Below are 13123 nucleotides of genomic sequence, written 5' to 3' on the forward strand. Positions count from 1 at the left end.
ACAGAAACCAATCAATAACTCTTCATACTGGCAGCAATCTCTTTAATTCTCAGGGTGCCAGCTTAACAATCAGCATAATAAATATATTACCGATATATTTTCAGAAATGTTCTAATGAACAACTCAAGATTCCAATGAATGAATTTGTACAAAATGCTTTTGGCCCACTGCTGAAATTGCAAATGCTGCTTTAGGGTTCATGGTAGATATTTAGTACAGATATATTCAATAGTATTAATACTCTTGACTTCTGGGAGTGAAGATGACTAATGACTAAATTGAGTGCCATTTTGTTCATACATATATTAACTACTGGACTATTTAAGTAACTGGATTTGGAGAAAAACATAGAATAATTCTCCAGAAACACAATGTTATGAGGCCACAATTTCCAAATATTCTGTGTAGAATTTCCATTTCTTACATCAGTTTTAAAGGTGCTTGAATTAAATTAGTTCTTATACTCTTAATAGCCTGGAGTCAGATTTGTTCAGCTTTTATCAGGATGGCCAAAAGGAGAAACAGTGGCTAATTTGTGAGGAACTCCTCATGATTAACTAATCCAATGTGAATTTTATCTTACTACTTCAAAATTACACTTACCACATGTTTACTTGTGGTCACTCACTCCCATCAGGGAGAGTGAAAAAGGACTCCTTTGTTGGATTAGTGTGTATGTTATGAATTATAATATACTGAACTATGCCTACTAGATACTTCCAAGGTTTGTTTCCAAAAGATTAATAACTGTCCCTCTTAAACACCACCAAACCAAGTTAACAGGTCATTTATGATTAATAATGGAAATTTCCATACTGGGTCATCTCAGTTGGGGCTTCAGTGTTTCTACTACACATGCCAATATTTGGGCAGTTTGTGAATGTTAGGTTTGAACTTGTACGTGATGGCTCTACATCACCTCAGGGTGTTATTAAGTACACTGTAACTCCTGCTACCACAAAGGAATTGTTGCATAGGCCCAGTCAGTGCTATTTCCTGGACTGGAGCACATGGTCATAATAAACAGGACCAGGGAAAGGTTATTTGGCTGCTTAAGCCCTGCTCCACCATTTAATAGGATCATGGCTGATCCAACATTATTCACATCCACTTTCCTGCCCCTTCCCTGCAAACCTCAATTCCTCTACCGATCAAGAACTCCTCCAGTTATAACCACAACATGGCACTGTTGTATGTCCACTGCACCTTTGCTCAACTCTTGAGGTTTATCATCTCCCGCTCACTGCTCATGCCCCCAAGTTCGCTATTCCTGTGTAGCAGCAGCAAACAGAGTCATTTAACTATGTCATACGTTCAACCTTTAGCAGGAATACTGCGACAAATGATACTTTAACGCATTAGGACAGAAGTAATAAGTGCAAAATAACTGAAAGATGTGTAAAGAAACACAAATGACAGAATATTTTCAATCATGGAAGTATGTAACAAAAAGTTAATGATTATGGATGACAATCCTAAAGGAATTGCTGAGCTTTCCATTTTTATATCAATGATTGCCTTCACAAAAGACAGATCTCTGTTACCTTGTCCTCCACATGATAAGCTAAGAGGTTCCAGTCCCACTGCACGGTGGAAACATTTGCAGGATGCAGCCTATTTAAATATAGTTAAATACTTATTAGTTTATTTTACAAGTCAGTCCACATGCCAACAGATAAAAACAATGATTCACAAATAACAGCACAGCAGTTAGCTCAGCAATAGCTCACAGAATTCAAAAATGGAATTTAACACATATCTTTACACAAATATTGAAGAATGGACCAAATGGTGAAAACTGTTGAAAGGCTATTTCTCTAATGATTTAATGGATGAACACATGGCTGGTGTATGCTGAACTTAAGCCCTCATGCTTTTCTACATCCTGCTTTTTTAAGAGCTTCATTATCTCTGTAATCACCTCCAGCTCTATAACCGTGGCAGATAATCACACTTTTCTAATTTTGCTTCCAGAGACTTCCCTGATTTTAATGGCTCCAGCTTTTACAGCCACATTTCACCTGCCTGGAGCCTAAACTCTGGAAGTGTCTTCCGGAACCTGCGTGACCTTCTATTCTTCTCCCCCCATTTCAATGTTCCTTCAAAACTACTGTTTTCATCAAACCTTTGGTTATCTAACCTAACATTGTCTTATATGGTTTGGTAACAAATTTAAATTCGTGAAGTTCTTGTTATGTGCTCTGGGACTACTTGTTAAGTTAAAAGTGCTTTATAAATGCAAGGCTGTTGTAAAGCCTCGATTGTTTACCAAGGTTTTGGTCACCTATCATAGAGTCATACAGGAAGGAAACAAACCCTTTGATTCAACTCATCCACGCCAACCAGACATCCTAAACTGATCTAGACCTATTTGCCAGCATTTGGCCAACATCTCTCTAAACCGTTCCCATTTATTTACCCATCCAGATGTCTTTTAAAGTTGTAACTGTACCCACTTCCACCACCTCCTCTGGCAGTTTGTTCCATACAAACACCACCCTCTGTGTGAAAAAGTTGCCCTTCAGGTCCCTTTTAAATCTTTCCCCTCTCACATTAAACCTACGTCCTCTAGTTTTGGACTCCTCTATCTGGGGAAAAAGACCTTGTCTATTTACTCTATCCATGCCCCTCATGATTTTATAGGCCTCTATAAGGTCATCCCTTGGCCTCTGAAGCTCCAGGGAAAAACAGCCGCAGTCTATTCAGTCTCTACCATAGCTCAAACCCTCCAATCCTGGCAACATCCTTGTAAATCTTTTCTGAACTCTTTCATGTTTAACAATAACCTTCCTTTAGTGGGAAGGCCAGAAATGAATGCAGTATTTGAAAAGGGGCCTCACCAATGTCCCAACTCCTTTACTCAGTGCACTGACCAATTAAGGCAAGCATGCCAAACCCTGTCTACGTGCAACTCCACTTTCAAGGAACTATGCACCTGTACTTCAGGTTTCTTTGTTCAGCAAACCTCCCCAGAGCCTTGCCATTAACCGTGTAAGCCCTGCTCCAATTTCCCTTACCAAAATACAACACCTCATATTTATCTAAATTAAACTCCACCTGCCACTCCTCGGCCCATTGGTCCATCTGATCAAGATTTCGTTGTACCCAGGCTGAACACTGCACTACTAATTTTGATGTCGTCTTCAAACTTACTAACCATACCTCCTATATTCACATTCAAATCATTTATATCAAAAGAAGCAGCAGGAGAACCAGCACCGATCCTTGAGGCACACTGCTGGTTACAGGGCCTTAGTCTAATAAACAACCCTCTACCATCACCTTGTCTCCTACCTTCAGGATCATTTTGATTCTAATTGGCTTGCTTCCCCCAGATTCTATGTGATCTAACTTTGCTAACCAGTCTACCATGTGGAACCTTGTTGGACACCTTGCTGAAGTACATACAGAAAATGTCTATTGGCCTGCCTTCATCACTCTTCCCTGCCATCTCTTCAAAAAAACTCAAATAAAATCAGTGAGACATGATTTCTCACGCACAAAGCCATGTTGACTATCCCTAATCAGTCCTTGCCTTTCCAAATACATGTAAATCTTGTCCCTCAGGATTCCCTCCAACAACTTACCCACCACTGATGTAAGGCTCACCAACATACTGTTTCCTGGCTTTACCTTGCCACCTTTCTTAAATAATGGCACCATATTAGCCACCCTCTAGTCATTCGGCACCTCAACAGTGGCTGTCGATAATACAAATATCTCAGCAAGGAGCCCAGCAATCTCTTCCCTAACTTCCCCCAGGTCCTGGGGATTAATCCACACTTATGCATTTTAAGACCTCCAGCACCTCTTTCTCTGAAATTTGTCACTTTTCAGGACAACACTATTTATTTCCCCAAGTTCCCTAGCTTCCACGTCTTTTTCCACAGTAAACACTAACAAACTATTTGTTTAGTATCTATCCCACTTCCTGTGGTTTGACAGACAGATGACCTGGTTCCTTAAAACTCCTTAAATAAAAAAAGGTTGTGTATTGGAGAATCTTAGCAGATATGGTATCATTTATGTAGAGAGAAAGAGAGTTAATGTTTCAAGTATATTATGACTCAACACAGAACTAGTGCAAAAAGCTATGAGCAGCACAGCGCCAGGGACCCGGGTTCGATTCCTGACTCGGGTGACTGTCTGTGTGGTGTTTGCACATTCTCCCGTGTCCGCGTGGGTTTCCACCAGGTGCTCCAGTTTCCCCCTACAGTCCAAAGATATGCAGGTCAGGTGAATTGGCCATGCTAAATTATCCATGGTGTTAGGTGCATTAGACAGGGATATATATAAGGTAGGGGAATGGATCTGGGTGGGTTACTTTTTGGAGGGTCAGTGTGGACTTGTTGGGTCGAAGGGCCTGTTTCCACACTGTAGGGAATCGAATCTAATCTATTGTTGAACCACATAGAACAGATCGATCTTAGTTTTAATCTCTGATCAGTGTTGAGTTAGTTGATGCAGTCACGGATGCAGAAGTTGAGGTGCATTATTCACTGGACTGCTCTTGCTGATTATCAAATGATAACAAGCTTGGAAGTGTGCATTTGTGGACTTGGGAGGGAGGGAAACAGAATTAGGATCAACTGTGATATACCAGGCACAAAATCAGAAGAACTAACAGGAAACAGATATTTGGACGATGAACCAAAATGTTCTCAGTAACTTAGGAAGCAAAACATCAGCTAGTGCCTTGATGATAAGAGGGGAAATAACTAGAAGACAGAAAACTTGATCTGTCTATAATAAATTAAATATCAGAAAGCTATCAATTCATTGGTTAAGAAAAAGAAGGAAGCATATGTCAGGTATAGACAGGATAGATCGTGTGAATCCTTAGAAGAGTATAAAGGAAGTAGGAATATACTTAAGAGGGAAATCAGGAGGGCAAAAAGGGGACATGAGATAGCTTTGGCAAATAGAATTAAGGAGAATCCAAAGGCTTTTTACAAATATATTAAAGACAAAAGGGTAACTAGGGAAAGAATAGGGCCCCTCAAAGATCAGCAAGGTGGCCTTTGTGTGGAGCCACAGAAAATGGGGGAGATATTAAATGAATATTTTGCATCAGTATTTACTGTGGAAAAGGATATGGAAGAAATAGACTGTCAGGAAATAGATGGTGACATCTTGGAAAATGTCCATATTACAGAGGAGTAAGTGCTGGATGTCTTGAAACAGTTAAAGGTGGATAAGTCCCCAGTTCCTGATCAGGTGTACCCGAGAACTCTGTGGGAAGCTAGAGAAGTGATTGCTGGGCCTTTTGCTGAGATATTTGTATCATCGATAGTCACGGGTGAGGTGCTGGAAGACCGGAGGTTGGCAAACGTGATGCCACTGTTTAAGAAGGGCGGTAAAGACAAGCCAGGGAACTATAGACCAGTGAGCCTGACCTCAGTGGTGGGCAAGTTGTTGGAGGGAGTCCTGAGGGATAGGATGTACATGTATTTGGAAAGGCAAGGACTGATTAGGGATAGTCAACATGGCTTTGTGCATGGGAAATCATGTCTCACAAACTTGATTGAGTTTTTTGAAAAAGTAACAAAGAAGATTGATGAGGGCAGAGCAGTTGATGTGATCTATATGGACTCTTGTAAGGCGTTCGACAAGGTTCCTCATGGGAGACTGATTAGCAAGGTTAGATCTCATGCAATACAGGGAGAACTAGCCATTTGGATACAGAACTAACTCAAAGGTAGAAGACAGAGAGTGGTTGTGGACAGTTGTTTTTCAGACTGGAAGCCTGTGACCAGTGCAGTGCCACAAGGATTGGTGCTGGGTCCTCTAATTTTTGTCATTTACATAAATGATTTGGATGCGAGCATAAGAGGTACAGTTAGTAAGTTTGCAGATGACACCAAAATTGGAGGTGTAGTGGACAGCGAAGAGGGTTACCTCAGATTACAACAGCATCTCGACCAGATGGGCCAATGGGCTGAGAGATGACAGATGGAGTTTAATTCAGATAAATATGAGGTGCTGCATTTTGGGAAAGCAAATCTTAGCTGGACTTATACACTTAATGGTAAGGCCCTGGGGAGTGTTGCTGAACAAAGAGACCTTGAAGTGCAGGTTCATAGCTCCTTGAAAGTGGAGTCACAGGTAGATAGGATAGTGAAGAAGGCGTTTGGTATGCTTTCCTTTATTGGTCAGAGTACTGAGTACAGGAGTTGGGAGGTCATATTGAGGCTGTACAGGACTTTGGTTAGGCCACTGTTGGAATATTGCGTGCAATTCTGGTCTTCTTCCTATTGAAAAGACGTTGTGAAACTTGAAAGGGTTCAGAAAAGATTTACAAGGATTTGCCAGGGTTGGAGGATTTGAGCTATAGGGAGAGGCTGAACAGGCTGGGGCTGTTTTCCCTGGAGCGTCGGAGGCTGAGGGGTGACCTTATAGAGGTTTACAAAATTATGAGGGGCATGAATAGGATAAATAGACAAAGTCTTTTCCCTGGGGTCGGGGAGTCCAGAACTAAAGGACATAGGTTTAAGGTGAGAGGGGAAAGATATAAAAGAGACCTAAGGATCAACCTTTTCATGCAGAATGTGGTATGTGTCTGGAATGAGCTGCCAGAGGATGTGGTGGAGGCTGGTACAATTGCAACATTTAAGAGGCGACTGGATGGGTATATGAATAGGAAGGGTTTGGAGGGATATGGGCTGGGTGCTGGCAGGTGGGACTAGATTGGGTTGGGATATCTGTTTGGCATGGACAGGTTGGACCGAAGGGTCTGTTTCCATGCTGTACATCTCTATGACTCTATATGCATGGAACTGGCAAATGGAGTTCAGTCTAGAGTATTGTTTTTGGAGAAGACATCGATATAAGTAAATGTGCAATCTATATAGAGAAGGCTTGTATAACAGACCATCTATGGCCCATAAGGTGACCTGCAGAAGGTCCTATTTGACTTGCCAAACTATTATTCTAAACACAGCAAAGTGCAAATTTTTGCAAGGGGTTGCACCTTCAATTACAGTCCACTTCATGACTGAGCTTATCAGCAGCAAACACAGGACAGAAACTGCCCCTGACTAGAAAAGCAGAGCAACGTGAGTGATTTCATATAGCCCAAGGCCTAGAGCCGTGGGTGTGAGTCTGGGATAGGGATTGGGAAGCTTTCAGGGAAGAACAAGCTGAGGAGTAGGAGGGAAATAAGTGTCTGGCTGCTGGTGAGAGTGGGAGGGCGAATGAAATGTTCAGACGATAGGGTGTGTGAGAGTAATTCATATAAAATTTACATGTTTTCATTGAAAAGTAGTACAAAATCCCAGCTATGATAATGCTTACTGCTTCCCACACTAATTTGACATAGACAAAAACAAAAACAGAAATTGCTGTGAAGAGAAAGCAGAATCAAGGAGCAAAAATGTTAACTCTGATTTCTCTTCACAGATGTGGCCAAACCTACTAAGCTTTTCCAGCAATATCTGTTTTTGTTTCTGATTTACAGTATCTGCAGTTCCTTTGGTTTTAATGTGACATAGAGCAGCCTTAAAACTCAGAAGTACAATTAACTTTTGAAAACCTTTTTGACCACTGGACTCAGAACCCTGTAATAAAAGGGACTGTGTTAATTCGTTTAGCACATTTCAGTTCTGTGAGCAAAGATGAATTGAGCAGCAAGGTGATTTGTGTTTTAAAGTTCAAGACGTGTGGGGATCTGGCTGACAGATATCCATGTTACAATGCAGTTGTTCCTTCATAATAACAGTCTCTTGTAAAGTGCAATAACAGCCTTAACTACAAAAGTGATCACTTTAAATAATATGCTGGGTAAAATATGCAAACTCTGATTCATTTCTCAATTGCGTGGACCAACATTCTCAATTTGTAACCGTTGCTCAATCTGTGCAATTAAAAGGAACTCAGCCAACAACAGGCTGCCAGAAAACACTTGTCAAAGTATTTCATCGTACGAACAACTACTATAGGAACACAACTTGGTGATCTTTTCAATGGATTAGTGTGGCTGTTCTTGTATGTAGCAAAGTTGCTATGAAAGTGGTACCCATTCTGAAAACTGAATCAGAATGAAAAATACAACTTTAACTAGGCTACTGACTTCCCTAAAGAATGGAAATACAACAGTCAATATTAAGCAGATCTGTTACACGATGTTATGTTTTGTGACTGCCATATTAATGTGTACATACTGTTGGATCTTCATCAGGGTCATGTAAGCAGACATAATGGTGCTGGAGGACTCATTGCCCAACAGTATCTTCTTGATTATATACTCCACAATTTTATGAGGTGGGTAGTGTTGAGGAGATACAAAATCCATCAGAAACTGAAGAGTCCCTTGGGGAAAGTTTTCATCAATAGTACTGTTTATCATACTGCACTGTCTTTGGGAGATCAGCTCTGGTTCCTTGGACTTGTGTTGCTGCATTGTTGATGAATGAGAGTTTTGGTTCACCTGCTGAAAAGGAAAAGATAAATAATAATACAAAATGAAAAAGACAAAAAGTGTTGGACAAATCAGCATCTGTGGAGAGAAACAAAGGCACCATTTCAGGTCCGTGAGCTTTAATCAGAACTGAAGAAAGATTGAAATGTAAGCATATTCAAGGAAGTAGAAAAGGGAACGACAAAAGGGAAAGCCTGTGATAGGGTCGAGAAACTGACTGACCCAAGATTTCACAATGCAGAAACCAATGTGAGTGGTCACCAGAATGGTAAAGGGTGGTGTCCAGATGAGATGTGAACAACTATATAGCAGTCAACTGAGTACAATACAAAAGGTCAGAGAGAAACAAACCAATGAGAAAAAAAAAACAAGATTGACAGATATTATGATCTAAATTTATTGAATATAATGTTGAGGCGGGAGTTTGGGGAGTACTGAGTCAAAAGGCCTTCAGCTTGTATCGGGCTTCACTACAGCAGTCAATGGATAGAATGATCAGCTTGAAATAAGGTAGAAAATCAAAATTACAAGTGACAGGAATGTAGGGTTGTACTTGGGAACTGCTGTTTCAATTAGGAGGAATATTTTGGACCTTGGTCGATGAGAACGAAGGAGGTGAACGTGTAGGTGTTGCATTTCCTACTCTTGCAGAGACATATATCTGAATGGAAATATACCACAGGGAAGGAGGAAGTTCGGGGTGGTTGAATGGAGTAGTGGTGGGAGCAGTCCTTTTGGAATACTGAAAGAGGAGGCAAGCGGGGATGGAGATATATCTGATGGTGGCATCATTGTGGAGAGGTTCTGGATGGGAGGGGAAATGGACCACCTTATTCTTATCCTAATCTTAGGGAAGACTGGGAGCTGGAAGTGGTATGGGACAAGATATGGTTCAGAGCTCAATGCATATTTCGAGCAAAGCACTTTATTAGATCCTTACTTGTTCAGGAAATGGGGGACAGGGTGACCATGGTCTCACCTATTGGCTGGACAGCCAGCAAGAGCTGGTGTCACGTGTGTTGGGGAAGCCCTAACATGGAACTCCACAATCAAACCAGACAGAGGCTCTGTTCTCAAACTTCCCATACGATAACAGCCTTACCCTCCCCTGGTTGAATGGGGATGAGGGTCCTACATGTGCATTAGCTGCCTGCTAGGACACCTCATTTAGAGTCGAGGTGGATGGCCACTCACAAGTCTTCCTGCACAATTTGAATCAGTCAGAATCAAAGGGGTAGCAGTATCCCCACCTGACAATCTACCATCCAATTAAATACTACTAAACTCACTACTGGGGGTATTATTAAATTTCACTCTAGCTGATTTGAAGTGATGTATAAACAGGCTGCCGACTCCTCTGTTTGTGCTGTCAGTCAAGCTAAATCGTTATGTGTAAGTTTTATCTGTTTGACTGTATGATTCCATCCATGTCATCTGAGGGAGTTCAATGCTCCTAATTATGCATTCAGAAAACTGAGCACTTTACATGAATTACCAGAGTCAATCAGATAGATCCAAAATATTGAAACATCATCTGTTACAATTTTCTACTGCATTCTACTTGCTCAGCTATTCAGTTGAACTGCTTAAGATTTTAATTTGTGGTTCTTCAGTAAGCTGTAATGTTCCTTCTATTCCGTTGGACATTAATGGGAGTGCAAAAACTGGAAAGGTTTTTCTTTCTGTCTGAGTAAGTTGGTTAATGAATTAAAGCTTCCAAAATATTTCAATAGACAAAGCAAACTTACATATCAGAGAATACAGTTCAGACCTTTTTTGTATATTAGTGTTAAACCACCTATCCTCAACCATTTCACTTGCCAGCAGAACGACACAAAAGAACCAGTTTGTATTTGAAACAGCAAGTTGTGATTGGGAACGTACTGCCTGAAGAGCTCGAGCAAGCAGGTTAAACAGCAACTTTAAAAAGAACATTGGAGAAAACGTGAAGGCAAAATGTTTTCAGTTCAATGCAGAAAAATACATGAGGGTGGGCCAACACAAGTTGAATGAGGTGAAGAACCTGTTACTGTACTTTGTGATACCATTAGCTGCAGAGCTATTGTTGTCACAAGATTTAATCTGAAGTTATGGGACAAGAGCATTTACTCCAAAGTGTCAGTAAGGGGTGGAATCAATCAGTAGCATTTACATCTGAGAAGTTTGTGTGATGGAACTGCAGATTCAATACAAAAGGAGCAGAAGAGGCTAAGTTAAATCGCTGGTTGAAGCATCAGTTTTGTATTCTCTTGTATTTTTGAATTCCCATCTCTTCGGAATTTTATATTTCAACAGATCTTACCTTGTGCCATTTTTCATTTCTAGGTTGCTTAACAAACAGATGTTGAACTGGTGCGCCAATGAGGCATTGAAAACTTTTTAATGTCTCTTTATCCACTGAACAATTAGAACTTGCTTCGTTTGCTTTATTTGATGTAAGCACATGGTCCTCAGTTTCCTCTGAAGGCAGATCCTGAACTTCAGATTGATCTAATGCTGGTTTAGGATTCTGCACATTTATTCTCCAATTAAAAACATTTAATTCACTTTCACCTCTTTTATTGTGACTCTGCAGCTGCCCCCAAGGTTCTAGCAATGGCGTGTTTATGCTGGGGGGAGATTGATTACAACCATATTTCAGTTCCTTAGTCTTTTGAGGTATCAATGATGGTATATCTTCAATATCTGGACTTAAATCAGCTTTAATTATATCATTAATTGTTTCCTCAAAGGTGCTTTGATGATGGTCTCCCAAAGGATCCACAACACTATCTGGTGAGGAAAATGGAATGAGTGTTTCTGGTGAAAATGTTTCCAGAGATTCCAAGTCACTATTTATACTGGTGTTACTAGAAGACTCGCCATTGCTGACAGAATTGTGAGCTTTTTGACTTGATGTACTGAGCAAGTCCACTTTTTCTGCCATGACAGGAGAATCTTGACTTTCATCAAAACCGATGAAGTCTAGTTCAGGCAATGGGTCTTCCTTGATACATTTGGTGGAAACATTTACAAGCGAACTGGCCTCAGTTGTGACTTCAACTGTCAAAACAGGTAGAGCTTCAAGGTCAGGTTCATCTTTGCAAGCTGTCCAACCAGACTGTAGGCCAGGAAACCGGCATCCCCCAATAAACTTCGGCAAATCTTCATCTGAATCAAGTTCGTCATGACTCAGGTTGTTTGAAACATGAGAAGATGGGCTTGTTTTTGCCTGGTAACACTCAGTTGGACAGACCTGCATACTTCCCGTGCCTTCTCCAGCACTATTCACTTGATTGTGCATTTCATTGTCATCATTTGTCAAATCAATATTGTCCTGAAAAATAAAGTGAAACGTTGAAGAATTTTACTTTAGATTTAAGAAGCCTTTTTGCAGGAATAAAATAAAGAGCAGGAATACTCAGGAGACCAGTCTGCGTCTGTGGAAAGAGAAATGGAGTTAACTTGCATCACTTCCAGGTCATCAATAACCTGAAAGGTTAACTCTTTTTTTTCCCCTCTTCCTGCAGAATCTGATGAGTATTTTCTGATTTTATTTCCAATTTCCAGCAGAGATTGATTACAGCAGAAAGTAGGCCCAATTGTATCTGTACAAACTCTGTGCCCTCCCTCCTTCCCAAAATTTTCCCACAGCCCCAAACTATTTTCTCTTCGAACAGCTGCAGTATTTAGCTTTTGTGTTACATCTTTTTCAGAGTTACATTCAATCTATACCTGCATGCAGACTGGATGATCTTTACGTCATAAGAAAACATACAAGAATTCCTTGCATCAGTCAGGTGGTGTTATGATTCAATACCAATCAGATGAAAACACAACTGTTTACTCCACTGCCAGGTTTCCTGGAGTGTAAGGACAGAAATCCTTTTTCCCTACAGCTGTTCCAAATGCAGGTTACAGAATCTGGGAACTAATTCCATGATTTAGAAGCATGGATTACAATTTAACAGAGAGATATTATACATGAAGAAGATTAGAAAGAAGCGAAGAGAGGAGATGACAAGATTTCCTATAATGTTTTTGTTACTGATAGGTGATACACTATATCACCACGCCCACTGGGGAAATAGTAAATTCAATTTCAACTTAGTCCATCAGGCTGGAAGGGGCAAATGGGCTCTTAATTAAAAGGTCAAAGATCCATCTCACAAATCCGCAATGATAAACCTGAAGATGGCGATTGATAACAAAGCACAAAGTAAACATCACCCAGCTCAGATTATACCAGAAAATAGTTTTTGAAAATCTGGAAGAAAACAGTTATCTAGGGTTTTGAAACCAAACCATGTCATGAGGGAAAATGAGATTCGACAACAAGGAACCACCCAAATCAGAGGGGCACAGCAAAGATAATGACTGTATGTTCTAGAACACTTTAACATCCTGCTAAACTGAGATTCAGCATACATGAGGAGCTGCAGATTATTTCAGCAAACCAAAAATTAAAAACAAAGCTGCCCTGAGGCTTGAAGACAATATACCTAATGAGAAGTGCTCTCCAGTCAAGGTCTGGTGCAACAGTACATCGTGTTTCAAGGAAATGTTTGGGTGCTTTGAAGATTTTGAGTATCACATCATCATTGATCCAGCAATGAAAGCAGTGATTCATCCTCCACTTAAAAACACCAAAAGAACTGAAAAAAAAAATTGCAATAGAACTTCGAGAGACAGAAGAAAAAGTTATTGCCAGATCATAGACCTTACAGA

At 40.5% G+C, this 13123-nt stretch overlaps 1 protein-coding gene across 4 annotated transcripts in view; it reads right to left on the reverse strand.

Annotated features, from left to right (window-relative positions):
* simc1 (SUMO interacting motifs containing 1) overlaps window positions 1-13123 on the reverse strand; it is an 87865-nt gene that overhangs the window by 16473 nt on the left and 58269 nt on the right. For 3 of the 4 annotated variants that reach the window (XM_072590915.1, XM_072590916.1, XM_072590913.1), the window contains 3 exons: window positions 10719-11732; window positions 8160-8428; window positions 1545-1614 (listed from right to left, as the gene is read on the reverse strand). In XM_072590915.1, the coding sequence (XP_072447016.1) occupies window positions 1545-1614; window positions 8160-8428; window positions 10719-11732 (1353 nt within the window). The remainder of the gene's footprint in view (window positions 1-1544; window positions 1615-8159; window positions 8429-10718; window positions 11733-13123) is intronic. The other variant, XM_072590914.1, reaches the window with a different exon arrangement.

The sequence above is a fragment of the Chiloscyllium punctatum genome, chromosome 20 (assembly GCF_047496795.1).
Source record: "Chiloscyllium punctatum isolate Juve2018m chromosome 20, sChiPun1.3, whole genome shotgun sequence".
In the NCBI taxonomy this organism is placed as follows: Eukaryota; Metazoa; Chordata; class Chondrichthyes; order Orectolobiformes; family Hemiscylliidae; genus Chiloscyllium; species Chiloscyllium punctatum.